The sequence below is a fragment of the Lagopus muta genome, chromosome 2 (assembly GCF_023343835.1).
Source record: "Lagopus muta isolate bLagMut1 chromosome 2, bLagMut1 primary, whole genome shotgun sequence".
Classification (NCBI taxonomy): domain Eukaryota; kingdom Metazoa; phylum Chordata; class Aves; order Galliformes; family Phasianidae; genus Lagopus; species Lagopus muta.
Window position 1 is genome coordinate 105,144,637 of NC_064434.1, and position 26,814 is coordinate 105,171,450.

The window sequence follows — 26,814 nt, forward strand, 5'->3', positions numbered from 1 at the left end:
ACAACCCTAGCTCTAGCAGGGCTCTGGGGCTGCTGTGAGATTGAAGGGATTGCCTTCATCTGCGTGCTTGGAGGACGCTGTCCGGCTTTGGGTCGTGGTTTAGAGCTTTGGCTTCAGATGAGGGTTTATATTGAAGGTTCTTCTTTCTATCAGCAATACACTTCAAGGAGAACTTCTTGTTTCCCTCCCCCCCGGCACTCTGTCCTCTTTGCCCTCCTTCTGTCTGAATGGGCAAGGATCCCAAACCCTCATCAATTTCACAACTCCTGGACTGAGCTCATCTAGATCTTTTCCTCTCTCCCCCTGCACCCATGTCATGTCCCCTATTGACCACAAGGAGGCTGGCGTTAGGAAAGAAAAACTTTTATAAAGACATTTTTTCAACCCTTGTTCTTCAGGGTTGTTGTTTGTTGGTTTTTTTTTGAAAAGATAACGTACATTCCAAACAACCCCTGTGCATGTATATATTTTTTATAGATGTATGTACATGCATGCATTTATACACCTAAATGCAGCCCTGCAAACGTGTGCCTATATTGTAACAGCCCATCGTGCCTCATAGAGAAGACAGCTCCAAGAACAAACAGTAAAACAGTGTTCCCCTCAGATGGAGGAATGCACTGAGCCATGTCTGTGGCTCTGGAGGGAACCCCATCAGCTCCAGGCTTTGGCTTGAGTGTTAACACATTGCTTCACAATATTTCTATACACTGGCTAGATTATACAGTGTCATGCAAGGACATCTGCCACAGCACTTGAGGAGATCACTGCAAAGGACTGAACTCTTTAACAGGTGCCACACAGTCCTCAATTTGGAACCAAGCTGTGGCTTTCTAACTCAACTACATGAGTGTAAATAGGGTGGAAATAGAAACAAGAGATGTTTTTCTGGGAAGTGTGACCACAGTAACACAGCCCATCTGTCCAGAGCAACAGTTGTGCACATTACAGGGGAGTTAAGGAGGAAGCAGCTCCCAACAAATATGTCTCTTAATTCTGCCTGGGAGCTCCTCGCTGTCTTTGAGGAAAGACACAAAGATAAACCTGTCACTGCAGCCTGGAGGCAGAGACCCAGGCTGGAAGGTTGGATGACAACAGTCCGCCTCTAGTCATAGGCATCATCATCATCAAAGTAGGAGTCACAATCAAGGTTATCTGACTCATCGTAAAACAGAAAGTTGTCTTCATCTAGGTCGTCGTCATCATCATCATCATAGTCTTCCTGCCAGTGTGGTTCATACTCCTCATCTTCAACCTCACTGCCATCTTCATCTGTGTTGGGGGACTCGCCTAAGATGGCACTTTTGGGCCTGGCGAAGAGAAGAATATCAGAGCAGCAACTGTGACCCAGCCCCACTACCCTTGTCCTTCCCACCTCCATCACCTCTGCAACCTCTGCCAAAGATTCCTATGTCTTAGGAATTCAGCAGCTATGCAGATACACCTATAAAGTGGTGATGAAATGGCTTTATCCACACATGCAGCACAGGGATGTGCCAGTAAGCCACCTCTGGACAGGCCAACATACTGCAGTCAGCAGCTCTGGAGTCTCAGCCTCCTTGGAAGAAATAAGAAACCCTGCCTAAAACTGAGTCTCTCCTGGCCTATCTGTCATTTCTTCTTGCAATCCTCAGCATACCCCATTTAGCTCCCAGAAACACAGCAGCTGTCCAAGGGTTTGGTCACAGTGGGACTGCATCTACCAGTTGTGCCCTTTGGTTTAAGCAGTGTATCATACAGAAGGGGACTTTGCTTTAAACTCCTCACCTTTCAATCACATTTAACAAGTTCCAGCTCAGTACTCCGGATGAGGGTCACAAGAAACCATTAATTTCACCTCTCAACACACTCCTTTACAGCTGTGTCTTTTCCAGTCCCTTTCTAAAGCAAGTGCTAGGCCCTTCTATTTCTCTCCAAGTGTGTTCTTCTTGTTGTTCTCATTCAGTTACCTCTCAGATCTCTAACACACCTTTGAAGAAAGAGCAGGTGACTCTATGGAAGAGCCCAGGAGAGTCCAGGTAGAGCAACATCCATAACTGGGTCTGCCAACAATGGAGCTCTCTTGACTATAGCCTAAGAGAACCCAGTGAAACCTCCACTACACAACTGTTACTTACCTTCTCATTTCAAACCACAATTCAGGACACAAGAAATCAATATATTTTATTAATTATTTTGCATTTCAGTGAGCACAGGAGAAAACTACTTGTGTGTGCTTCTGCACTCACCACCTTTCCTTGTTACCCTGTGAAGAAAACTCACCCTAAAGAGGCAGGGGACGAAGAAGGCACATTTGAGAGTTTCACCTTAGTCTGAGCAGCATCTGCCAAAGCCTCAAGCCCAATACGGAAATCCTGCCAGCATGGAAAAACAGACAGAAGAGAGAGACAATATGTAATGTGAGGTCTACTTTGTACTGCAAAGCCCTTCCCAACACCCACACATACAGCACCTCACAGTCTGTACCCTCAGCTAATCAAGCCCTTCTCTAGGCTGGCCAAAATCAAACTAGATCAGAGCAGGACAAGCCACCTGTTGATCCCAGACACTTCACCTGTGTGGAGTGCCAGAGAATTGCAAAGAGACGCTCCTTGATCCGATGCACCAACTCCAAACCAGTACTGAAATGCTCTGCTTTCAGAAGCCGAAGAGAAGAAGCCAGGTCCTGGAACCGCAGCAGGGTCTCCTCTACAATTTGAGATCAAAAAAAAATCACACTGCTCCCCATGTTCTAAAGCAGAAAACAAGTCTCTGAGCTCATTATCAAGCCAGTCACAGCTACTTAGATTCCTTGTGCAAATACATTCCTCCTTCGGAAGGAAGCATATTGCTTATTACTGCATCAAACTGTGCTAGCAGACAAATTACTTCCCCCAAATGACACTGAGAAGTCAGAAACATGCTGGGAAATGTGACCAGATACCTGCCAGGTGCTGGTGTGTATGCTATTGCCCTACAGCTATGCACTACAGAGCTATCACCCTTTGAATCACATATCTGCAACTGCTAGTCAGTACCTTGGAGAGACTGTGGGACTTACCTAGAAGGATCTGCAGAGCATTTGTGTGAAGCTCCAGGCTCTCAGTCTGCTGTTCCACAATATCGACGCTTTCCGTGTCCTGGTTATAATAGCTGTACACACAGGAGTAGGCCAGCACCTGGAGCAGTACAGACCATGCTGTTAAGCATCCTGCTTCAGCGTGGGGAAGGAAAGAAGGAGAACAGCACCAAATTCTTCCAGTCCTCTGTATCAATGGCTGAGAGAAGTCTGGCACATTTCTGTCTGTGGTAACAGCCCAGTAAACCATGACGCCAAGTGACAGCAGAGCCAGGCCACCAAGACCTGCTCATAAAATTTAAACTGAAAATGAAAGTGTCATTATTTTGAATTTAAGTCAGAAATACCAAATTGTTACCAACTCACAAAACATCACAAGAACACAGACTGCAAATGCCTAACAAGTGTGATGACCAACAGGGAACACATCAAAACAATCAGTGCACAGAACCTACCCACTGCTGGGCACCTGGGTTGAACTCACATGGCACTGAACATGCAGAACTGAAGCCAAGGGAAAGCAAATACAGCGCTACTCAGCTCCAAGAGCCCAGGATGAAACAATCTCAAGAACTGACAAGCTTCTGTTAAGGGTGATCGACTGCTAAAAGCCATCCAGGTACCCAGCAAGAACAAGACCACTGTTTCTATTTAAAGAAAGAAGGTCAGAAAAGCCAGCAGCAGCAGGAAACAATGATGTGTACCCTAGCAAACACAGGGATTGCCATACTGAGAAGACAAAACAGGGCAGATTCTCTTGTTCCAAGTGTTTCTCAAAATCAGATCTGTCCATACAAAGAAGGTATGCATGGTAAAGGCAATTCCCACATTCTCCCCAGGTTTCAGGGGAAAGAAAACATTGCAGGTCTATCCTGCTACAGATTTGCTGCACAGATCCAGGGGCTGCACTACAAATCCTTCATAATACAGCCAGCAGGGCATGCCTTGATAAGTGAGTGCACCTAAAACACCTACAGCTCATCATGCAGTGAAGAAAGAAAAATCGTGACCATCAAGAGAGACTTCCTAAATGTATCAGTATCCAGAGAGTTCTCCAAAGGTAAGTGCCCACCACTAGGGCATTTCAAACCAGAGTGGACCAATAAGACTAACTCTAGACTAACACCTGTGCTGATTCCAAGGTGTAAACTTCAGCTGTTTCTTATGATCCAGCCATGAGAAGCACTGCAGAGGGAGCCCAGCTCAGAAAGGTGAGCCTTTCTGAGAAAGGCCTTTCTTCTTTTCTGATGCTACTGCTCCCCTTGAGGTATTTCTGCCTCCCCTTGTTAGATTACAGCAAGGTCATCCTAATGGCATCTTGTTACTTTAAGAAAAGCATAACACACTTTAAAAAAAAATAAAGCCTAAATCTTGTTATCCAGTCTTACCTTCCGTGCCTGTTCCAGCACTTTGCAGGCATGGAGAACAAAGGTCAAAGTCCTAATTTTCGGTATCTCACTCATAGAAGAAACCCTGCTCCTCAGACTCACAGCAAATTCCTGCAATAACCACAGGAGAGAAAAAAGTCAGTTTCAAGCTCCACAAGATCAAAAAATACAACACCTCTCACACGGATAATTGCTGCACACTCTAAAGCACCAAAACAGAAAATACAAGCAGCAGGAGAGCAACCCATCTGCATCCAACTACAGCATCTCTACTGAGCTACAGCTTTAATCTTTCACAGCAACTCAGCTCTAGGCAGAGTTCAGCCTTCAGCCCTCTTTGCCACTGCTTTCAACTACTGCATCAGTCTGAGCAGGTGAAACACCACAAGTTAAGTGTTGCATTTCCACAGACTTGACAGAAGAAAGCAGACCAAGAACTGTCTCTTATGGCAGACCAAGGGTGCCAGAACCAGCCATCCTCACCAGGACCTGAAGCCTGTTTCTAAGCTTCAGGTGAAATGCATTGAGACACAACTGAAACTGACACCAGGGCTGGGGCAACAAAGCTTCTGCAAATAAAAAAAGGAGGCCTTACCCTCGCACGATGGTGAAAGGTGCATCTCTCATTGTAATCCTGAAAACGCTTCTCCTGCCAAGCTGCTTTACTCACCTGAAAAGACAGGTAGAAGTAACCTGTAACAACCTCCCACAGGTGCCAGTATTGCCTGGAAATGGCTACCACAGATACAGGCTTTGACAACATTGTCAGTATCAGTGGCAAGTGCTTGATGTTGAGCCCCCAGGAAAAGGGCAGAAGTAGAGATCACAAAATCACAGAATCGCAGGAGCTGGAAGGGAACTCAAGAGATCCTGGAGGCCAACTCCCTGCTAAAGCAGCTCCCTCCAACAGGTCACACAGGTAGGCATCCAGATGGGTCTTGAATATCTCCACAGATGGAGAGTCTACCACCTCTCTGGGCAGCCTGCTCCAGTGCTCCTTCACCCTTACCACATAGAAGTTCTACCACATTTAGTACAGAACTTCCTATGTCAAGTATTAGGCCGCTGCTCCTTGTCCTATCACTACACACCACCGAGAAGAGCCTGGTCTCATCCATTTGCCTCCCACCTCCCTTTCTATCTTCAGCCTCTGCCTGAGAGGCCAGATGTATCTGGACACAGCCACAAACCACTGGGACAGAGTAAACTACTTACCATAACAGAGCAGTTGTAATAATCTTTATGAGTTGGCCTCCAGGGCTTGAGGCAACGCCAGCAGAAGCCATGATTACACTTGGCACACGTCATACTGCATGGATGGACAAGAACAATGGGAATCATTCAGTCCTAAAAGCTGCTTGAAAACAGTTACTCCCAGTGCTCCCCTACGCCACAGGGCTGAAGCATGCAGCCCAGTCACCCATTCTCTCATTACTATGCATTTCCATGCAGGTATTTTTTGAAGTTTTGCTGGAAGTAAATGATGCTTTTTAAAAAAGAAAAAAACCCAACTATTGTGTCTCCAGTAGCAAACAAGGAGAAGAGGCAGCACAATCTCAGAGTACCACCTTATTGAGAAGGGAAAACTAAGCACTCTGCAATTGAGAGTGAGATCTACATGAAACCTCATCTCTTCCTTCAGTAACACAGCACAGTGGAGCTAACTGTGTCTTTGCACCTTCCTGTACTAAGTACCAAACAAGAATGGATACTCACTGCAGACACCCCTCGTTTTTCTCTATCTGAGCTTGGCAGTTTGGACAGTGCTTTGAAATGAGTTTAGCCAGATGCTTGCTTTGGGCTTCACTTGTCATTCCCTCATAGTAGCCATCGTCATCCACCCACTGAGACATGTGGCTGCAGCTAGCAGGATAATGGGCCTGAAAGGGAGAGACAGTCAACCACACGAAAACAGAAAGGTAAGCGCCAAACCCAAGGCAGCAAAGCCTGCAATTCAGTTCAGCCTCACCTCTGGGAAGTTGCAGCTGAAACAAGATATCCAGGAGCACTTGGAACAGGCTGCTTCATAACCAAGTCCGTCCTTAAGAAGGATCTGATCACAGCCCTGAGGGTTGGTGCACCATGTCAGGTTGGAACAACATTCCACATAGCACCTGAGAAGGGCTTTTTCATACTGTAAGGAGAAGCCAGAGAAGAGACATAAGGCAGAGAATCTGGATAGCTAGGCTTTGCACCTGGGGTCTGGAACCTCTGGGCTCTACACCCACATCAACAACTGCTTGCAACAGAAAAGCACTGAACTAGTTTGGTATTTTGTACCTTTTGTGTCTTTACCCCACGCCTCATCTCATATCAGGAGATTATTTCATAGAAATGTAGAACAGCTAAGAACTGGAAGGCACCTCTGGGGATAAAAACTCTTGTATCAGCAAGAGTGCAGGGAGCAGGCAAGAGAGGAGATTTCTCACAGCTATTGGTACTGCTGTCACAAGTAGACAACTAGCAACTGTTTGGGCTTCCGAGTACAAAACAGACATTAACAGAATAGAGGTGCAGTCCACAGGCCACCAAAACAGTCAGAGACTAGAGTATGAGATGTATGAGAGGACACTGAGAGAGCTGGGTTTGCTCAGCCTGGAGAGAAGGCAGCACACAGAGGCCTCTTATCACTGCCTAGAGCTACCTAAATGGAAGATGCAAAGGGCTGAACCTGGAGAAATATGTTTTAACACCAGTGTTAAAACTGTTAGATCTTCACTCAGGAAGCTGGCTATTTTGAACACAGAGTTGGATGATATTATTGCAACCTAAATTATTCTATGTGGCTCTGTGTTAAGGCACTAAAGCTCCAGCCATCACACTGCTAAGCAGAAAAGGAGACAGGCGACATTTCAGTGAGAGCATCTGAGCAACTTCTTAACACTGGCAGTAAAAACAGTAAAATAACCATAGCTATAGGATACAAAATCCTGCTCTGAGACAAGCGGGACCATGAGATTTGAAAAACCAGTAAGAATTCCGTGCCCAGATGCATGCAGTAAACTGCCAAATACTTCTTAAACAAAAGATATAAAGGATACACTGAATAAAATGGTTTTATATGCCCTTGCCCTTTTTGGTTGCCAGTTTGCAGAGCTGAAGTGATATGATGAGAGCAGTCTTTGTGACTACTGTTCATTTCTCCATCTAACTGTTCACACAGGATACTAAAGGCAGTCATGCAACAGCCACAACTCTGCCACTAGGTGGGGAAGGGATTCAGCTCTAAGCAGTAACTAAAAACTGAAAGAAGGGAAAAAAAGTAACACCCGCATCAGAACAAGCAGCTCCCGCTGCTTCTGATGACTGCATAAACCAGTCTTAAATACATGATGGAGAAAAGTAGCAGCAAGATTATCTGCTTTGCAGTGACCAAAATGGAACATAGCTTGGATACCCAGTAACCACCTCTCGTACACCTCACCTTGGCTATAACCTCCTTGGAGGAAACAATGGAACAGATGAATGCTGTGGTTGGCTGTGCACAGCACTCAGAGATGGGACAGGTGCAACTGAGGACCATGTTCTGTTCAATGCGAGTTGTGAGATACTCATTCCAGCAAGGCTGTGAAAATACAGGAGAGATCAGAGCTAGACAGGAGCTACACACTTGGGTCATGTGAAGGAGAAATACCAGCCCAGGAGCCCCTCCACCCAGCAGAGGGCACATGGAACCATCATTACATGGAACCATCATTAAATACGCAAAAGCACAAGAATGGGAACAGATTAATTCTAAGCTGAAGGATCACAACAAATAAGGAAGCTAACAAGTATGAGCTCTGTGAAAATCACTCGATACTTTCAGAGAAAGAAGAACTTCAACTAGACAGCAGCAATCCCTGCCAAATTACAGGAGCTAAACACTCTGATATTCACCTTGCAGCAGTAATGCATGCAGCAGAGGGTGGGTGGCTTCTCAGTGGGACACAGCTGGTTCACACAGACTGGGCAGTGGGTTCCTGGGCTTGGAGGATGCTGGGCATTTTCCACCTGAAGCCCCGAGGAGATGAGCAGAGATTCACGGTCCTCTACATAACATTGGATCAGAAAATCCACATTCCACCTGCAGTGCATTAGGAGGTGTTGAGCAACATCCTCTGAGATGCTCAGGGTATCCTGGACCTGTTGTACCGTCTGGTTCATGAGCAGCTTTGCTTCCTCCAGACTAAGTGTGTGCCCCATTGGCACTTGCAGCATTGCCAGCAAAAACTCTTCTGATCTTTCTATGCTGGGATTCAACCTAAAATGGAACAATGTGTCACATTTGTACAACGTGGAGATGAACAACCCCCAGGTGACATGCATCCCTACCAATTCAGACAGTCTGTGTTGTTCTCATCCAAACAAGAGTCCGGCAGTCTTCTGTGGAAAACCATCTGTGCCTGGCCTCCAAGAGGTGATGTGCGTTCAGCAGAGACGTACTCCAGGACGTGAGGCCTCTCGTCCTGGCGCCGGAGGTAGCCCTGGTTCAGCAGGTGCAGGACACAGGACAGCACGTCCACACTGTGACAGCAGAAGCTCAGGAACTGCAGGCCTGGCCCCAGCTCACCCTTCTCACAGGCATCGATCACCTGCAGCAGCACAAGAACGCATCACTCTTCACTCATCACCCGGCAGCCCCTCTCTGCCCCCCACACCTTCAGCCTCTGTACCTTAAACACCAGGTTATCGATGTGCAGCTGCTTTTCCGCCTTGAGGATGCGGGTGATGAGGCAGCAGAGGACATTCCTTTTCCTCTCCAAGGCACTGCTCTCAGCCCTCTCTGCCCGCAGGTACCTCTGCCGGGGCAGCAGCCTCAGCTGGCGGCCAGAGGCATGGGCCAGGGCCGCCCGGTTCAGCCGCAGGGCACCTGGAGCTGCACCCGGCCCACGGTCAGCCAGGCCCCGAGCTGGTCCCTGAAGGAGCCCCAGGAGGCCTGTGTGGCTGCTGGAGCCAACCTGGGGCCTCCCGCTGCTGCCTCTGTAGCTCCCACCCTGATCCCAGTCCCCCCCACACAGCCTCAAGCCCATCACGTTCACACAATACTCAACACCATGCAAAGACCTCACACCCAGCCAATCACAGAGATTGGGCCCCCACATGCCATTTCCAAACCCCACAGCCGGCTCCAGCTTCCTGCCCTAACCTCACACCCAGATTCAGGTGTCAGCAGCCAGATGCACCCAGCCCAATTACTTACATCTCAAACTCCCACTTCCCCACCTAGCACCACAAGGAGCCAGGCCAGCACTGCCCCAGGGATACCCAGCCCCACACTCACCCCCCTGCGTGCAGCTCTGCACCAGGATGCCATCACCGTGGGTCAGCGGGGCCAGGGCCTGGTGCACCAGCTCGGCAGGGAGCCCCGTCGCCTGCAGCAGAGCCTCCACCGCCACCTCCTGCAGAGGAACGGAGAGCGATGGCCAGGCAGGAACATCCCTGCCACAAACACTGCTGGAAGCCCTCCCAGAAGGCAGCACCAGCCACGTCCCTCTGGCCCCACGGCCCCGGCTCCTACCTCAGTGCTGTTGAAGTGCAGCAGGATGTACATCTGCAGCGTGGACACGTGGAGGACGCAGTCTCCAAAGTGCAGCTCAGCGTGGCCCAGCCACGTCCACTGCAGCCACCGGGGCCTTGCGCACCCCCAGCCCAGCCGGCTCTGGCCTGCCAGGGCAGCGTCAGCCTCGCAGGCGCTCCCGGTGCCCCCGCACCGCTGGCTGGGAGCCCCAACCCCACATCCACTGCACTCACTGTGCTGCCAGAAGGCCGTGAACTCATCCAGCGGGGAGCTCAGCGCCGTCGGGAAGAACCTCCGGGGCTCCTCCATGTAGCACGGCGGGGACACAGGCCAGCAGCGCGGGGACAGCACCAGCACCTCCACCTCCGGCGTATCTGCCATGGGGGCCTCCCCTGGAGCCTGGGGACGGAGGGCGGCTCAGGACGGGCCCAGGACCCCGCCAGAACGGGGCAGCCCCCGGCCCCAGCCCTCTGCCCCTCACCTCAGCATCGGGGCTCTCAGCACCCAGACTGCACTCCAGCAGCTGCCGGTCTCGCTCCTGCAGCCGGAAGAGGCGGAAGAGCCGCTGCAGCTCCTCCGACTCCACCAGGTCACTCAGCATCTCCTGGGGGAAGCGGCGGGGGAAGCACGGCCCCATCTGCTCCACCATGGCCCCTTCCAGCCAGGAGGGCCCCTGCACCAGCAGCCGGTCCCCCAGGTACAGCCTGCCACAGCCATGGGTAAAGGCTGCCTCAGCCACGCGGCTGCTGGCCCCACCACAGCCGGGACAGGCCCCTGCAAGGCCACGGTGCCCTGGGGCCCCACTGCCCTCCCCTCCCCAGGGCACAGCAGGGGCAGTGCACTCACCGGTAGAAGTGCTCGAAGGTGTGGGCAAACTCCAGGCCGCCGAAGATAACGAAGGGCTCCAGGATCTGCTGCAGCTGCCCCGTGCTGCCCGTGGCCCCATGCAGCTCCTGCACCTTCCTGTCCAGGTAGCGGGCGAACCGCTCGCTCACCTGTGCAGGAACAGGAATGGACACGTGGGCACAGGGCAGCTGCAGCGGGGACCCAGGGACCACAGGGAGCCCCGGGGCACTCGGAAGGGGACACAGTGACCCGGCCCAGGCAGCGAGCACACCCAGGCTGCATGCCCACAGCTGCACACAGGTGCCAGCAAGGACCACGCTGGGCCCTGGACTCACGTGCAGGGCGGTCAGGAAGGAGAGCTGCTGCAGAGCCCTGGCGAAGCCCTGGCCCAGGGCTGCCACGAAGGCGGCCCGCTGCCCAAAGAGCTCCTCCGTGGCACCGCGCAGGCGCCAGTACAGCGCGCAGTACCGCTCCACGACGTCCGGTGCCTGCCCCGACATCTCCAGGAACCGCTGCACCTGCGGGCACGGCCGAGGGGTGAGCTGCAGCGGGACCGACACGGGCCCAGCCGGCACCCACCGCCCCGCACCCTACCTGCTGCTGCACCACGCCACGCCAGCACCGCACCGCGTCCCGCAGGCCGCCAGACTTCTCTGCCACCGCCACCCGGGCTGGCGCCTCCTTGTTCCTGCCCTCCTTCCCGCCTGCCAAGACACGGCCGAGGCTCAGCCCCGCACGCAGCCACCCCTTGCCCGGCCCCGCACGAAGGCGACCCTGCGCTCACCGGCCGCTCCTGCCTCCGCCAGCTCCGCGCCCGGGTCCACGTGCACCAGGAGCTGGGTCAGGCGCCGCACACAGGAACCGAAGGCGCCACCGCGGGACTGCTCTGCGCTCCCCAGGTACTCGCCCAGCAGCCAGGCCAGGGGGCTGATGCCGCTCGGGTCTGCCGGGACGCAGAGACTCAGGAGGAGCCTCGGGCACTGTGGGGAGGGCCCGGGAGGACGGCGGTACCTGGGCTGGTGATGCTCTGCACCACGGGGGTCACCAGGGCCTCCCAGCACGCCCTGCCCAGGGCTCGGGCCGCCTCGTTATCGGGAAGGAAGCGGTCGGCGAAGTCTTGCTCGTGCTGTAATGCCCGGTTCAGCCTGAAACAGACAGGGGTCAGCACGGGACGGCACCAAACGCCCACCGACCGCACATGGAACCGCCTCGCCAGGCCAGGGGGCGACGGGGATCGCTCCCAGCCCCACCCCTCAGCAGGCGGGAGACTGCTGCAGCCCCACTCCTCCCAGGGCAGGACTCAGCCCCACTGTGCCCCCTCGGGCTGCCTGCACCACCCATGCTGCCTCGGGACCCCAGGGACAGACAGCACAGCCCACGCACCACTCACTTGCCAAAGAGCTGCAGCAGCTGTCCCCGATCCTGGTGGATCTCCTGGCACCAGGCGTGCGCCCGAGCACTGCAGAAGAGGAACGTGCGCCGGCACAGCTGCTCCTTGAAGATGGGCCACAAGGTGGGCTTGGGCCCCAGCACCTCGATGCCACGCACACGCGTGTCGATGCCGCCCTACGGAAAAGCACAACCCTGAGCTCCCGGTGCATCCCTGACACCCACTGCCATGCCCCAGGCTGCCTGCAGCTCCCACCTGCTGGCACCGCTTCACCCGGATCTGGATGACGGGCCAGAAACGCGTCATGTTCTCCAGCAGCACCACCCTGCTGGCCGAGGGCAGGACGGTCACCTGCGGGCACACGGCAGCTCTCAGCGTGGGCAGTGACAGCAGCCACCCTCGCACTCCCGGTCAGCCCTTGTGCAGCCACGGCCGGGATCAGCTCACGGCCCAGCAGCACTGGTGCAACTCACTGCGTTCAGCTCCGTACGGACATCAGCGGGGCTGTCCCCTCCCAGCACCACCACGCGGGCCGGCATGTAGCTCGAGTCCTCGCTGGCCACCAGCATGCTCATCTCCCTGCGGCGAGGCAAACACAGAGCTGCCCCGCAGCCCCCAACCACCTCCAGCAGCCCGAGCGGGGGGCCTCAGGGACAGCACGCGTGGAGCCCCACAGCCATCTCCTCCCCGCACAGCCCTACCTGACCACCACCCCGCACTGCATGTGGATGGTGATGTAGTGGGAGCCGGTGCTGCCGTTCGACTCCCAGTAGGTCTTGGGGTTCCTGTCTGTCAGCTTGCTGGCGCGGTGCGGGTTGGAGGAGACCTGCACCTTCTCCCAGCACTTGTCCTCCTTCACCTCCACGCTGGAGCCTGCAGGGAGAGCACACGCAGCCTCCAGCTGTTGCTGGGACACACACCGGCACGGGGCCCGGCTCCCACTCGCGCTCACCTCGGCACAGGTTGCGCAGAAAGATGTCAAAGAAGGGGACACTGATGGGCCGCTGGATGCGGCGGTGCTCCTCAATCTGCCCCAGCACCACCTGGGGATGGGGCCATGCCGTCAGCGGGGGCCGCATCCTTCACCCCAAGCCGGGTAGCTTGGATACCCAGCCCACCTGGATGCAGCCGGCCAAGATGCTGCCCGTCAGCTTCTTGTAGAGCGCGGCGTGCCTCTCGCAGTCTCTCACCAGCTCTAGCAGGGCCGGTGCCAGCGGCAGGGCCGGGCCGTGCTTGTCCAGGGCTTTGGCCACAGCCTCACGGGCGCCCGCTCGGCACATCCCCACGGCGCAGTCTTTGCTGGCAGTAGCCAGGCGGTGCAGGAAGCCCACCGCCTCCTGCACCACCTGCGGGGACACGGCCCTGAGCCGGCGGCACGCAGCACAGCCCTCCCTGCCCTCGGGAGCACCGGGGCCCTCTCACCTCACGGTCGCCGCTGTGGGCACTCAGGAAGGACAGGCACGGCTCCACGCACTCATGCCAGGGCAGCGCGTCCTCCCGGTAACCGTCCAGGAACACGCTCAGGATTCTGCACGACACACGGCGACGCTCAGGCTGGGGCACGAGGCGGCCCTGCCCTGGGCTCCCACACTCTGACCGAGCCCCACCTGAGGATCCGCAGCCCCACGGCCTTCTCCACCCCTGGCAGCTCGAGGCTGCGCAGCAGCGGACGGAAGCACCGGCGCTCCTGCAGCTGCTGGGATGCCTCACCCGCAGGCATGGCGGCCACGCCGCAGAGCTGCCGTTCCAGGGCCACCACCACGTCCTCGGGCAGCGCGCCGTCCCACAGGCCGCCTGCAGGCACCCGTGCCTCCCTCGCCTCCAGCAGCAGGGCCTCGGTGCCTGTGGGACAGGCAGCACACGACGGGATCCTCAGCCCCCGCCTGCGGGGCTGTGGCACGGAGGGCCGCCCGCGCAGTACCTGGCATCTCGGGGCTGCAGGACAGCCGGTGCTCCGCCAGGTGGTTGATGACGCCCAGGGCCAGCATGGCGTTGGGGCAGCCGGCGTCCCGCCCGGCCCGCCAGCAGCTCTGCAGCACCACAGGGAGGTCACAGCCCACCAGCTGTTCCGCCAGGCCTCGGTGCCCATCCACCAGCATCCTCACCACCAGCAGCCCGTTCTGCACGCCCGAGGAGCCCCTGCGGGGATGCGGCCATGTGGGCGCTTTCCTCCCCAGCTGCGGAGCTCCCCAGGACTCGCCCAGCCCTGTCCCTACCCTGGCACGCCCTGCATGGCACGAATGGCAGCGGGGATGGCAGCCAGCAGGCCGGGTGAGCCCTCGCCGCAGGCAGAGCCGATGCTGGCAAAGATCTCCCGCATCATCTGCGCGTCGGCGTGGCTCAGCATCGACGGCTTCCCGCCGGCGCCTCCGGCTCCCACCAGCACCTTCAGGGCCTGCATGGCCCGCAGCGGCTCAGCAGGCGGCGGGCACCAAAGCGGGCCCCGCCAACCCCTGAGCTCCCGCACGCACTCACCGCCAGGCCGGCCTGCTGCACCAGGGCCGAGGCCACGTGCTGCCGCATGCAGGCCAGCACCGCCCGCACACCTCCCTCTGTGGCGAAGGGCACGCACCACTCACACCTCTCCATCAGCAGGGCCACCAGCCGCAGCACCAGCGCCGCCGCGCACGACTCGGCCTCCACAGCGCCCAGCAGCTCCACCACCGCCTTCACCAGCTTCTCCCTGCGCGGCCAAGGGCACCTCAGCAGGGACCCCCAGAGCCGCCTTCTCCTGCCCACGCCACCCCACCACGCTCGGATCGCCTCACGCGAGCCCACCTGGGGCACAGAGACGCGAGAGCCGCCCCTCTTAGCCCCGCACCTGGTCCCCGGCCCGCCCTGGGCCTCGCTGCAGTGCCGCTCCTGCTCCCGGTCCTCCTCCAGCACCTTCACCACGTGCCGCAGCCCAGCCGCGCGCAGCTCCGCCTCGCAGTCACCACGCAGGATCGCATCCGCCACGCGCCGCACCTCGGCCAGGCAGCCGCCCTCGCAGCCGCCCCACGCTGCAGGAGGGAGGGAGGCCGCGACGTCGCCAGCAGCACCCGCGGCAGCTCCCAGAGATGGGCCCGCAGCCCCGGCACCCGCCGGCCTCCTCGCCCGGGCCGCCTCCCGCGCCCGCAGCCTCCCTCGGTCGGGCTCTCACCTTCGCTCCGCTCCGCCGCCCGCGAGAAGCGCAGCCCTTCCCTCTCCAGGAGCTCACGGAACAGCTGGGAATCCGACCTGAGGGCCGCGGCTGCGGAAAGCTCTTCCTTCGCCACCTCGGCCGGCACAGCTCCGGGCTCATCGCCTTCTGAGCACGCCGTGGCACCGCCCCCGCCGCGCTGCTCGGCCGCACTCCCCAGGTGCTCGGCGTACACACGGCAGCCGCGCAGCTCGCTCTGAGCGCTGCCCCGAAGCCGCTTCTCCAGGTCCTGCAGCACCTTCTGGGCCAGCTCCGCAGGGACCGGCAGCTGCAGCAGGGCGTCCTCGGCCGGCTCCGACGGCTGCGTGGACGGAGATACGTCAACCCGCACGGACACACGACGGACCCCGCGCCCCTGGGACGGCCCGGGTCCAACCAGACAGAGGTGCTGCACCGACACAGAGCCCCAGACCCTTCCCCAGCACCGCGCGCCCGCTCCCTCGGGCTTCCCCGTGCCGCTGCGGCCCACACCTGCTCAGCGCGCTCCCGCTGGATGAGTCGGACGATCTCCTCCTGCTCCTGCGCTTCCAGCTTCTTCACAAAGAAGAGCAGCTCCCACCACTCAGCGCGGCTCAGGGGCGCTGCGGCTCTGCTCGGCCGCTCCCCCAGGTAAGGCAGCGAGTACAGCCCCCCCGGGGGCTTGGAGAAAAGCGGCTGTGCAGCTGCAGGACAGCAGAGAGAGGAAAGGCACCGTCAGCTTCCCTCCGCAGAGCCATCCTTTGCTGCACAGCCCTCACTCCCACAGTGAGGACCTCCCTGATCCGTCCCAGTGAGGGACAGCGAGGTGATAAGAGGGCAGCAAGAGGCAGGGAGCAGAGTTGGAAGCAGAGCCTTGGAGTGGGGCAGGTGGGGACTGCAGTCTTCTCTGAAGCCTCTTGGGGCTGCAGAGCAGAAACCCATGGACCACATGGCTTACTGTTTTGCCAAACTGCACCCACAGGGCCTTTGCCAGGACATGGCTCAGTCTGCAGATAGGAGAGCTAGCCCAAGCTGCTGAATGGTCAGTAAGTAAGAAGAGAATTCTGCCTGGAGTTTCTCTTTTGCCAATGCCTCTTGCTGGCAAACAGGGGAAGTACTTGTGGGCAAAAGCAAAGGGAGACTGCATATCTATCACGCTCCTTTTCACTAACTCATTCAAAATCAAGAGAGGGAGATAACATTTGTTATTAGCCTAGATTTTCACTGGATCATTTAGAAAAACTGAACCAATACTTAATAACTGCTAAGCAACCACTTGCAGCTCTCTGCCAAAGCAAGTTATTAGACACTCACTTCTTCAAGACTCAATAGAAGAGGGTCTAACAAGCCAAGAAGCTACAAGCAACTATATGCATGGCTGACTGCCAACAGTTAGCCAGCAAAAGCAGATTTATTCACATGTCAAGACCCAAAGCAGAATGCACCTACTTTTTCACCTCAATTTCTGTATGGGATACGATGAGTGCACACAGCTTTACACGGAAATAGAGCACATACTTCTACCAAAACTTGAGTTATGGAGAAAAAAATTTAACCAATTTCATTTTAATTCAGCCAGTTCAAACTGACATGCAGCTAGCTAATCTTTAGTTACAAGAGTCAGAAGTGAATAAAGTAGCCATCTTTTTCTACTGGCACTAAGAATGTTTTAGAAGTGGATCACTAGCTGCTGCTCTCATGTGTATCATCTCTTGCAGCAGTTAAATCCTGACCCAACGATCAAGGGCTTGATGAAAGAGTTACTTCATCAAGTACCCTAGCCAGAGTCACATCAGATGCTGAGCAAAGAGGGGGTACTTGAAGTATAGATCCTCCCTTCTATCCTCACCCAGAGTGAGGACTACATCAAAGGATCCCAATCCCAGGAGATTCTGCAGATGTCTTTAGAAATAAGTGCATTTCACACTCATCTTTCACCAAACTGAGTGGCACAAAGTTAAACATGAAGTTGGCGTGTTAATGCTTTTAAAATTCTCTATCTCTTATTTAAGTGGATATGAGTCTCTAAGGCAGACTCACCTCTGAGAGTCCACACTCTCATTTTGGCAGTTTGTTTAGCTAATTCTAACACGTATTTTTGAGAGAGTTTAAATCAAATTTTGTACTCTTTATCGTATCATGACAGACGTCTAGGATTCAAAAATACTACAAGCAGCCACATGTGACTACTTAAAGAGTCTGCACAATCAAGCTATTAAAGCCTGCTAAATTGAGCCTACTAAAGAAAAACACACCTACCCATATAAAGCTCACCACTGAAAAACATGCCATAGCAGAATCAAAAAGAGATGATACACACACACAAGCAGTGCAAAACCTTACCTTTGTCTAGATTAAAGCTCTCTCTGAGATTACAGTCTTTCTCCTGACCACCAGGATCATCCCGCTCCTCTCCAAAGCCAATGATCTCCAACATGTGCCAATGCATCCAGTAGGTCTGACCCGTTGACTGCCACAAAACCTAGGGGTGACACAGATCAGGCAGTCAGATTTGCTCACTCATTCATGTTCGTTCTGCTGCTGGGAAGTCAAAAAGTTCAGATGCTGAGAGGCTTCAAGAAAGCCCCAGATGGAAGGAAACTGAGTTAAGCCATAACACACACAGCACCACTTAGCCTTCAAGAATCCCTGACCCAAACAGACAATACATCAAACATAATCTCAAAGGGCTCATATAAGGAGTCATATAAAGGACTGAGGGACAAGAAACGATGGCAAAACTACACAACACTGCATCCAGAATGTGGAAAGAAAGCAACAGAAACCAAAGCAAAGGAAAGGAGAGATGAGAGACTCGTGAGAGGGTGGCCCCAATGAAAAACACATATAAGTTTGCATTTGGCATACAGAAGGCTGACAAGACAGGTAAGCTGGCAATACAAAGCAAGTACGAGACACAAGACAAGAAGTTTCTAAGAGGAACAGAGATATCGATCAAGTTTCCCTTCAGTAAGAGAATGATGGCAAAGGTCCAAGACAGCAATTTAGAAATGACATTACAAAGATGATTTTGAGATGCCTGATCCCTGATATCTCCCCATGGAAAGAAAAATCCTCAGAGAGTTTGAATCAAAAACTTCTCACTTAACTCTGCTGCAGACACACACATAGGTACGAGCATGCAGAGCAGGGTAAAGATGGACATCCCCAAAGGCTGCACCACTGCAAGATGTTCAACTTCCTAGAGACTGGTGGGCCAGCAATACTTATAGGGGCAGAAATCATGGACATGAAAAGGTAAACACCAAAAAACATCTTCACTGACTGCTGGTTGCCTTTAAGATCTAGTTTTGCCAGTAACACAAAGGCCTTAACTGAATATAAAGCAATTGCAAAAACAAACAAACAAACAAACTCAAAATAAGCAACTGGAGGTTCATTCCACTTTATCAGATAGAAAAATAAACAAAAGGAGGAACTCATGGGCCAGATGGACTAAGTGCACTGGAAGTCACCTCAGCTCAACATAAATAAGTGAATAAAGATCTCTCTGAAAGATATTTCCTTTGGGTGTCTCCTTAGGATGGCGCAGTTAAAGGCATTACGGAGCAAAAGTTAACCATCCCCTTTAAAATAAAACAAGATGCATAGAGGAGACCCACAATGAAAAAATCATCTCTGCATGGCCCAAAACTAAGGATGTGTTTTGCTGAAATATATGTGAAAGAGAAAGCAAATCAACAGGGGGGAAAAGGGACACAAATCTGCAACTGAAAGAGAAACAAGATGCCAAGTAATCTGCCAGAAGGCACAGCTGGGAATCCGGAAGGATTGCTGTTATTCAGAGATGTTCTCAAGTGATCAATGAACCTAAAGACAGGTTAGTTGTCTAAGACAATGCTTACTGAATCGTTGGAGGAGACCTCCAAGATCATCCAGCCCAACCCTCCCCCTACCACTAATATTTCCCACTAAATCACATCCCTCAGTACAACACTTGACATTTCAACATTTCTTGAGCACTAGAAATTGTTTCTTGAACACACAATTTGAGGGAAGAAATGGTTTAAAAAAATAAAAATCATCAGAACAGCTCCAGTGCTCTGACTTTAGCAGTACATACAATTTTAAAGCATATTTTAGTGGAAAGAATAACTAAAGGCGTTGAAGATAAATAACAAATTTGAAGTAACATGTAAACCTGTGTCAAGTTTCAGCTCGGCAGGTCGACACACATTCCTTTTCTTTAGTGAAGTAACTGATTTTATAGATTAAAAGCTCCATTTCTATTGTAAACTTCAGGAAAGCACAGAGCACCAGATGGGAAATTTTTAAACCAGAGAAGAAAGGGACTAAGTAGAGGATCTGGGCAAGAAATCTGAAGCCAGGATCTTGGGAGTATGAAGGGGAAAAAACAGAACTGGAAAACAGCAGAAAGATGGGCAAGCTGAACTGGCACAGCACAAACTGCCCTAGCAGTTATGCTCTCCCAGTACAGGCACATGCTTGTAATATCCACCACTACACCAGCAGATAAGGCTGCCAGCATCCCACCAGCACATTTCTGAGCATTTTAAGCTGGCTGGTTGAGCTGCAGCTGCAAGAAGTGCTCCAAAACCAAGAGGCAGCTGATGAGCTTGGAGTAATCAGAGTAAGTTAATTGCCAAAAAGGAGTTTGTGTGTAACAAAAAGTGATGGTCTTTAAATGTGCAGAAGGTAATTTCAAATTCTCTGCCTTTTCTCTGCAAGGATTAGGAGCAAGCTTTGGTTACAGCAAGAGAGATTTGGAACAAGCACTAGGAAGTCATGCATTTCTACAAATATCAGTGAGGTTTTTTGATTGATTTTTGAGTATCAGTTACATGCAGAGTGGCCCCTTTGCTGACCACCTGCTATCTGCAGAAATCAGCTGGAAGTAAGGAAGCCTCTAAGCTGAAGAGGCTGAAGAGGTACAGCCACGACCAATTAGACCGGCTTCAAACTATCTCCACAACCAAACTATGCATTTGGAGCCAGGAATCAGACACGATGATCTTTATGGGTCCTTCCAACTTGGGATATTCTGTGATCCTATGATTCACACAGTGCTGGACTGAATAGAAGACAGAAGCAGATACAGCCCTCTAACTGTGGATGACAGTCAGCTAAAGCTTGACTTCTTACAAGAATTGATTGCAACTCTAGCTGCAGGGTTGGGCAGGCTCAAAGACTTGGCCAAAGCACCAGAATGGTAGACAATGAGCAGAAATAACCACACAAAGACTGGAGTGGTGCACAAAGCCCATCAGCTCCCCGTCCCATTGTCACACAACAGCCCTCACTGAACTTAAGGCTCCAGGACAGAAGTCTCAAGAAAGAAGTCCAAGCTGGAGCAAACAACTCCCAGTGCCCACTCAAATGCTCTTCCAGCCCCAGGCCTGACTCTAGGCCCAGCTGTTCCAGCATAGTCTTACCCACACAACATTTGCAGGATGTTCTGGGGATGGCTAGAGCTGAATGCCTACAGATAGGCCCTCTGCTCTTCCTACAGTATTGAGGCCTTTTCCCTGACCTCTGATACAAGCTCATCAATTCTACTGCAAAAGTGCAACGCTCACAGCTTTCTTTTTTTGTAACAAGTTCTTAAAGTCCACTCACCCAAAGGGCATTTCTAAAGGCACAAGGTGTTCAAGTAGCTCTTGCTGTGTGCAGCTAACCTGTTCCCAAACTACCCCCTAGATGTAAGCAGGGAAAACAACTGTCCCAGGATACAGCCACCTCTACAGAAGCTGAGAACTCTTAGCAGGACAGATCATACTCAACAGGAAAGCTTATTTCAGAACTGTCACTTTCAGCTCTGAAAGGTGACTTCTTTGACAGGACAGATTTAGCCCAAATCACAGTACACCTATAGTCCAGCCTCAAACATATGAAGATACCATTAAGAAATCATCAGTCACCCATTACTCCCCTCTTCCCCTCTGCCATCCCAGCCAGACTTCTTCCACTAGCGACCTACCTGTGCTGTGTGCATCTTGTAACTGCCCTGAAGAAACTTGCCCTCATCCCCAGCTCTAACATCACCACAGTCCTCCAGCATGCGCACCCGCATGCCGCACACAAGGTGTGCCTTCAAATACTCCACATAGTCACTCCTGTCAGCAAAGTCTGATGGGGTCAGAAAGGCACAATTTTGCTTTTTCTGGCAACCACGGTTAGAAGAGTGCACAGGCACTGGATTAGCAATGCAGGCTGGGGTTTTAGGCTGGAAGATGGAGCAGGAGGTGCGAGGCTTCGTCTCCTGCTGGGATGGTGACTCCGGCTTGTGGCTGTGGTCCCAGCCCATCACGTGCACCAGCTCCAAGATGAGGTTTGCCATAGCCATGCTGAACTCAAACTCCTGCTTCACACGGCTGCTCTTCTGCCGCTCCTCGCTCTGCTCCTCGCCGCTGTTGAGCTTGTCCAGGAGAGAAGTGACGCATAGGTAGCGCTTCACCAGGGCGAACAGCTGCTTCCCGGGGATCTGCAACAGGCAGGGCTGTCACACCGCAGCTGGCCAAGCACCTCACTCCCTCACCAGCTCATTCACAGCTCTGCAATGCCTGCGGAACAGCGGGCAGCAACACAGCTCCCCTCAGCCCACCCTGCCCACAGACAGGCTCTCCTCCTGCTTCCTCACTGCACCTCGGCCTCGAGCCAGGCCCAGACCCTGCGCCAGCCCTTGTAATACCAGGTCCTGCTCAGCTGCCTACTGTCAACCACCCTTCTTTCCCAAACAAGCAGGACATCAGCCAGCTCTAGGCTGTACTCTCATTCCTGCCCATTCCAGAACTGTCAGGCCTTGCCACTACCTGGGGAAGATGAATGCCCTCAAAGGACACGCAGTGCTCTTCAGAGGACATCATCTCAGCAAACAGCTCCAGCAAGGTGTAACGGCCATCGAAGTCCATGTGCTGCTCGATGCCATCCTGCTGACTCAGAGACAGAAGGATACAGGTCCGACTCCCTGTAACAACAACAGAAAACATTCAAGCTCACTAAATAGCACTCTTACATCATCCTCCTTGCATCAGACAGACTTTGGAAGGCAAGAAACTGTTTTGCTGCTCAGTGCCCTGTTTAGTATTTTTATTATCTGGACAAGGGGATTGAACGCACCCTTAGTAAGTTTGAGTATGACAGTAAGTTGTGAGAAAGCGTTGATCTGCCTGAGGGCCGTGGGAACCTGCATCTGGATAGACCAGATCAAATTGCAGAGGCCAATTGTATGAGTTTCAACAAGACCAAGTGCCAGGTGCTCTACTTTGGTCACACAAGTCCCACGCAGTGCTTCAGCCTTGGGGCAGTGGCTGGCAAGCTGTGCGGAGGTAAAGGCTGCGGGGCCGTTAGCTGACAGCCGGCTGAACGTGAGCCAGCAGTGTGCCCAGGTGGCCAAGAAGGCCAACGGCACCTCAGTGTGTGTCAGCAGCAGGTGAGCGGCCCTCCGCACTGCCACTGGTGAGGCCGCACCTCAAGTGATGCGCTCAGTGCTGGGCCCTCACTGCAGGAAAGACACCGAGGGCTGCAGCGTGTCCAGAGAAGGGCAGCGGGGCTGTGAGGGGTCTGGGGCACAAATGTGACAGGGAGCGACTGAGGAACCGGGGCTGTTCAGTCTGGAGGAGGCTCAAGGGAGACATTATGGTTCTCTGCAGCAACCTGAAAGGAGGCTGTGTGAGGCGGGGTCGGCCTCAGCCCCCAGGGAACGGCCATAGGACAAGGGAGGATGGCCACATGTTGTGCCAGGGGAGGTTCGGGTTGGCTGCTAGGAAACATTTATTCTCTGAAAGAGCAGTGGCATAGGCTGTCCAGGAGGGTGGTGGGGTCACCATCCCTGGAGGTGTTCAAGAAACAGGAAGATGTGTTACTGAGGGACATGGTCAGCGGGCATGGTGGGGATGGGTTGGCAACTGGACTGGATGATCATTTAGTAGCCTTTTCCACTTTTTGATTCTATGGTTCTATGATATGCAGTCTATCCTTTGAATTAAACTGATGACATTTTGCTTTGCCAAATAACACATTTCTGCATCCCAAGGGCTGTTTGGATTCCCCCAAACCAGCAATCCCAAACTACTGACTCCAAAGCAGATGTCCAGGAAACAATAAGGGTCACATTTTAACCCCAATCTGCCCCCCAGGGTTCCCACAGTGTGAACTCAGCACCAGGACAGGACAAGCCAGACAACTCTTGTGGGACACCACATGCCAGATGGACACTCCACTTCTGCTGGTCCACAGCAACCCAACACATCAGGCACCTCCGAACCACAGCAGCTCCTCTCTGACAAGAGCCTCGGGCAGGATCAGCCTCCGCTCAGCGGGGCCGGAGGAGAGGCTCCATACCGACAACGGCAGAGAACCAACGGCCCCGCAAGGCCCCGCTCCCCGAGCCCCTGCCCTACCGAAAGAGCGGCACCCTCAGCGGCAGCCCCACCTGCGTCGTGCGAAGCCAGAGCCCTCAGCATCTCGCCGGCGCCGCGGCAGATCGCCTTCTCCTCGTGGCACAGCATCTCAGTCAGCAGCTCGAGGGCTCCCGTCTCCTCGAAGGCGCCCGCCAGCGCGCCGATGCCGGCGTACGCGCTCAGCACGCGGACGGTGTGGAGGACGGAGGACGCGGGGGCCCCGCCGCCGGCCAGCTGCCGGCCGGCTCGCCGCACCAGGCTCCCGACGTCGGCCTTCATCTCCAGCAGCGACGCCTCGTCCGGCGCCGCGGGCGGCGGGCCGGGCGCCCTCTCCTCCTCCGCCCGCGGCCCCGCCCGCTGCCCCTCGCCCAGCAGCGCCGGGCAGCCGGCGCGGACCTCCTCCGCCGACAGCCACATGGCCACGCTCTCCGAGCGGAGCCCCGCGGAGGAGCCGCCGCCGCCGCCCGCCGCCCGCTCCTCCGCGCCGACCACGCGCCACCGCACCAGGTACTCCGGGGCGCCGTCGGGGCCGCGCCGCTGCCGCAGCAGCTCCTGCGGGTAGGCCTGCAGCTGGGGGCCCAGCTGCACCAGCAGCCCGCCCTCGCGCCTCTCGTTCACCATGGTGCTGGACGGCGCTGCGGGAACAGAAGGGAGCAGGTTAGCGTCTCTGAGTTACGTGTAGGGAAGCCGTGAGCCGGCACCTCGGTTCCTCACCAGTGGAAGCCGCCAAGGTGCAAGTTTTAAATTTTGAGATTCTGAAACAAGAATAAAGCTCTGAAGGAGACCCCATCTTGCAGAAGTTCATGATCTCACTTCAAGACGATGAGCCTGTTTCTTGTACTAGCCCTGTCCCCGGAATTACTGGTACACGCAGAAAGCAGCTCTCCTCACAAAATCCCCAAGGGAAAACATTCTTGTTCAGGCCCTCTCGTAAGACAGAACACGATCTAATGGCTGATCTAGGGGGTGGCAGCCCTGCCCGTGACAGGTCATTGGAACTAGATGATCTTTAAGATCCCCTCCAACCCAAGCCATTTTACGACTCCATGGCAGAAAATCAAAACTGGAGAGCTGGGCCCTGTTTTCACCCCTGACCACAACCTGACCCTGCAGAAGTCGCTGCTTCTGCACTTCTGCTTTTGCACTTGTTATTCTGTGTCTGAGCGCAGATTGCAAGGTCATGCAGACTCAAGGCTTCAGGCAGACGCTGCCTCCCACTGTGGCATTGGAACCAACAGGAGTCACCAGTCCTTGAGGAAAATAACCAGCTGTTTCTCAGCTCATGCTCATCATTATCTAAAAGCCACTCCTCCCTGGTCACTATTTCCTCTTCTCGGGTATAAATTTGCCTTTAAAACATTCAGTTGCTAGGCAGATCCACCAGCCATGCTGCCTGATTGTTCTACACATCTCTGAGCTACGTAAGTCACAACGCCTCACTATCATCCAGGCAAAGAAGAGCATGAAGCAATTCTCTATTTAAGACCGAGTGCCAGCAATCAGTTAGCCAAGTAAAGGACCGACTTCATCACCGCAGAGGAAGCTGGATCAGCCTGATAAGAACCGAGGGTTCTCACAGAGCCCAGGCAGCTTGTGCTGGGAATGCAGAGATGGGCTCTCTTGGGTCACTGACATGTCCAGGCATGAAAGCGGTGAAGCAGCACCCTGTACAGCTGACGGTCACACACATCATCCTTGAAAATAAATACATTAAATATATATACGCCTGTACCTTCAGTTGTGCTTTCCCGGCAGGTCGCAGCAATCCAGCGGCGCCCAGCTGCTGTCCTTGCGGTCTCCCGGTAACAAAGGGCCGAGTTGCCCTCCCGCGTGCAGCACGGCAGCCTCCCCACGAGCCGAACGGCTCTTCTCCCGCACGGCGCACGCAGGCACTCCCTGCCCGCAGGTTCACGGCACCGCGCCGCACACGCTTCCCTCGCTCGCCCCTGCCCTCCACGGAGCAGCCGCGACGCCTCCAGGCCGCTCGGCTCACCCCGCGGCCTAGCTCCGCCTCCGGGCCTCCCCGCTCGCCTCCGCCCGCCGCTCCAGCTCCGGGCCCGGCCCCGCGTCCGGCCGACAGCACGGGGCCGGCCCACAGCCGCCGCCGCGCCCGTTTCCGCGTCCGGCCACGCGAGGCGCCTGCGCGCTGCCGCCGGGCGGGGCGGGGACGGCTCCGCCTGCAGCCGCGCCCGGGCCTGTGCCTGGCGGGCCTGTGCGGGAGCGGCGCTCGGGGTGGCGCTCGGGGTGGCGGCGTAGAGTCCGTGCAGCAGAGGCCCGGCGAGGGAGGGGCGAGCTCCCCTTTCTCCGCCTGCTGCCAATGCTGTGCCTGGAAAGGCCGGCGGAGCGTTAGCCTTCCTCGCAGCCGGAGCATGGTGCTGGCTCCCGGTCAGCTTGGATCCCACCGGGACCCCCCGGTCTTTCTCAGCCAGACCGCAGTGTGTGCCGGCACGTTGCTCCCTTCCCAGAGGCAGGAGTTTGCACTTGTTGAACTTCATTTCTATAGACTACTCGAGTTCCCCCGTTCGGCAGCGCAACGCCACTCCTGCCAGTGTTGGCACGACACCGTTAGTGAAGGTACTGACCAGAACCAGTTTCATCCCCTGGGTTCACCTTTGCTGGCCTCCAATTAGATTTTTGCCATTGATCACTGCCCTCTGGGCTTTCAGTTCGCTTCGCTGTCCGCCTATCCAGCCCATATATCAACAGCTTCTCTAAAAGGATCTCGTGGGAGACAGGGTCAAAAGCCTTACTGAAGTCCAGGTGGTCAATGTACTGCTCTGTCCTCACCTACCAAGCTAATCACTTTACCACAGAAGTGTTTCAAGTTGGTCATTACTTCCTCTTTTTGAATCCATGCTGACAGCTCCCAGTCACCTTCTTGTCCACCATATAGTTTCCAGTGCAAGTTGCTCCATCGCCTTGTGGTCAACATCAATCTTCTTGGCCTGTAATTCCCCCAGTTCTCCTTCAAGACAACCTTTGGGCACTCCTCTCACTCACCAGCTCAGGCTGCCCAGGGCCCATCCAACCTGGCCTTGGGCACCTCCAGGGATGGGGCACCACAGCTCTCCAGGAAATTTGTTCCATCATCTCACTGCCTCTGAGTAAACAA

General features: G+C 54.5%; 1 protein-coding gene across 1 annotated transcript; it reads right to left on the reverse strand.

Annotated features, from left to right (window-relative positions):
- On the reverse strand, positions 1–25,802 carry LOC125688880 (cullin-9-like). Its single transcript, XM_048935463.1, has 41 exons — positions 25,435–25,802; positions 23,735–24,337; positions 22,113–22,267; positions 21,281–21,784; positions 17,665–17,803; positions 15,835–16,025; positions 15,325–15,664; positions 15,004–15,184; positions 14,658–14,865; positions 14,399–14,577; positions 14,104–14,321; positions 13,790–14,024; positions 13,605–13,710; positions 13,301–13,528; positions 13,135–13,225; positions 12,884–13,055; positions 12,656–12,761; positions 12,438–12,533; positions 12,183–12,358; positions 11,804–11,937; positions 11,577–11,735; positions 11,387–11,496; positions 11,128–11,310; positions 10,793–10,941; positions 10,428–10,650; positions 10,180–10,345; positions 9,947–10,092; positions 9,710–9,827; positions 9,102–9,304; positions 8,761–9,020; positions 8,326–8,689; positions 7,871–8,011; positions 6,416–6,580; positions 6,163–6,326; positions 5,662–5,755; positions 5,042–5,116; positions 4,447–4,557; positions 3,041–3,158; positions 2,555–2,688; positions 2,263–2,354; positions 1–1,310 (listed from the first exon to the last, which is right to left on the reverse strand). The coding sequence occupies exons 2-41, from the start codon at positions 24,321–24,323 to the stop codon at positions 1,106–1,108; spliced, it is 7,428 nt and encodes a 2,475-aa protein (XP_048791420.1). The 5' UTR covers positions 24,324–24,337; positions 25,435–25,802; the 3' UTR covers positions 1–1,105.
- Between the last annotated feature and the right edge of the window lie 1,012 nt (positions 25,803–26,814).

Excerpts from the sequence above, each read along its gene's own strand:
- LOC125688880 (XM_048935463.1), bottom strand. The coding sequence starts at position 24,323 with ATGGTGAACGAGAGGCGCGAGGGCGGGCTGCTGGTGCAGCTGGGCCCC. Across the intron at positions 15,185-15,324 it reads GGCGGCGGAGCGGAGCGAAG|CGTGGGGCGGCTGCGAGGGC; the intron begins GTGAGAGCCCGA and ends TCCCTCCTGCAG. Across the intron at positions 13,529-13,604 it reads CCCACAGCGGCGACCGTGAG|GTGGTGCAGGAGGCGGTGGG; the intron begins GTGAGAGGGCCC and ends GTGTCCCCGCAG.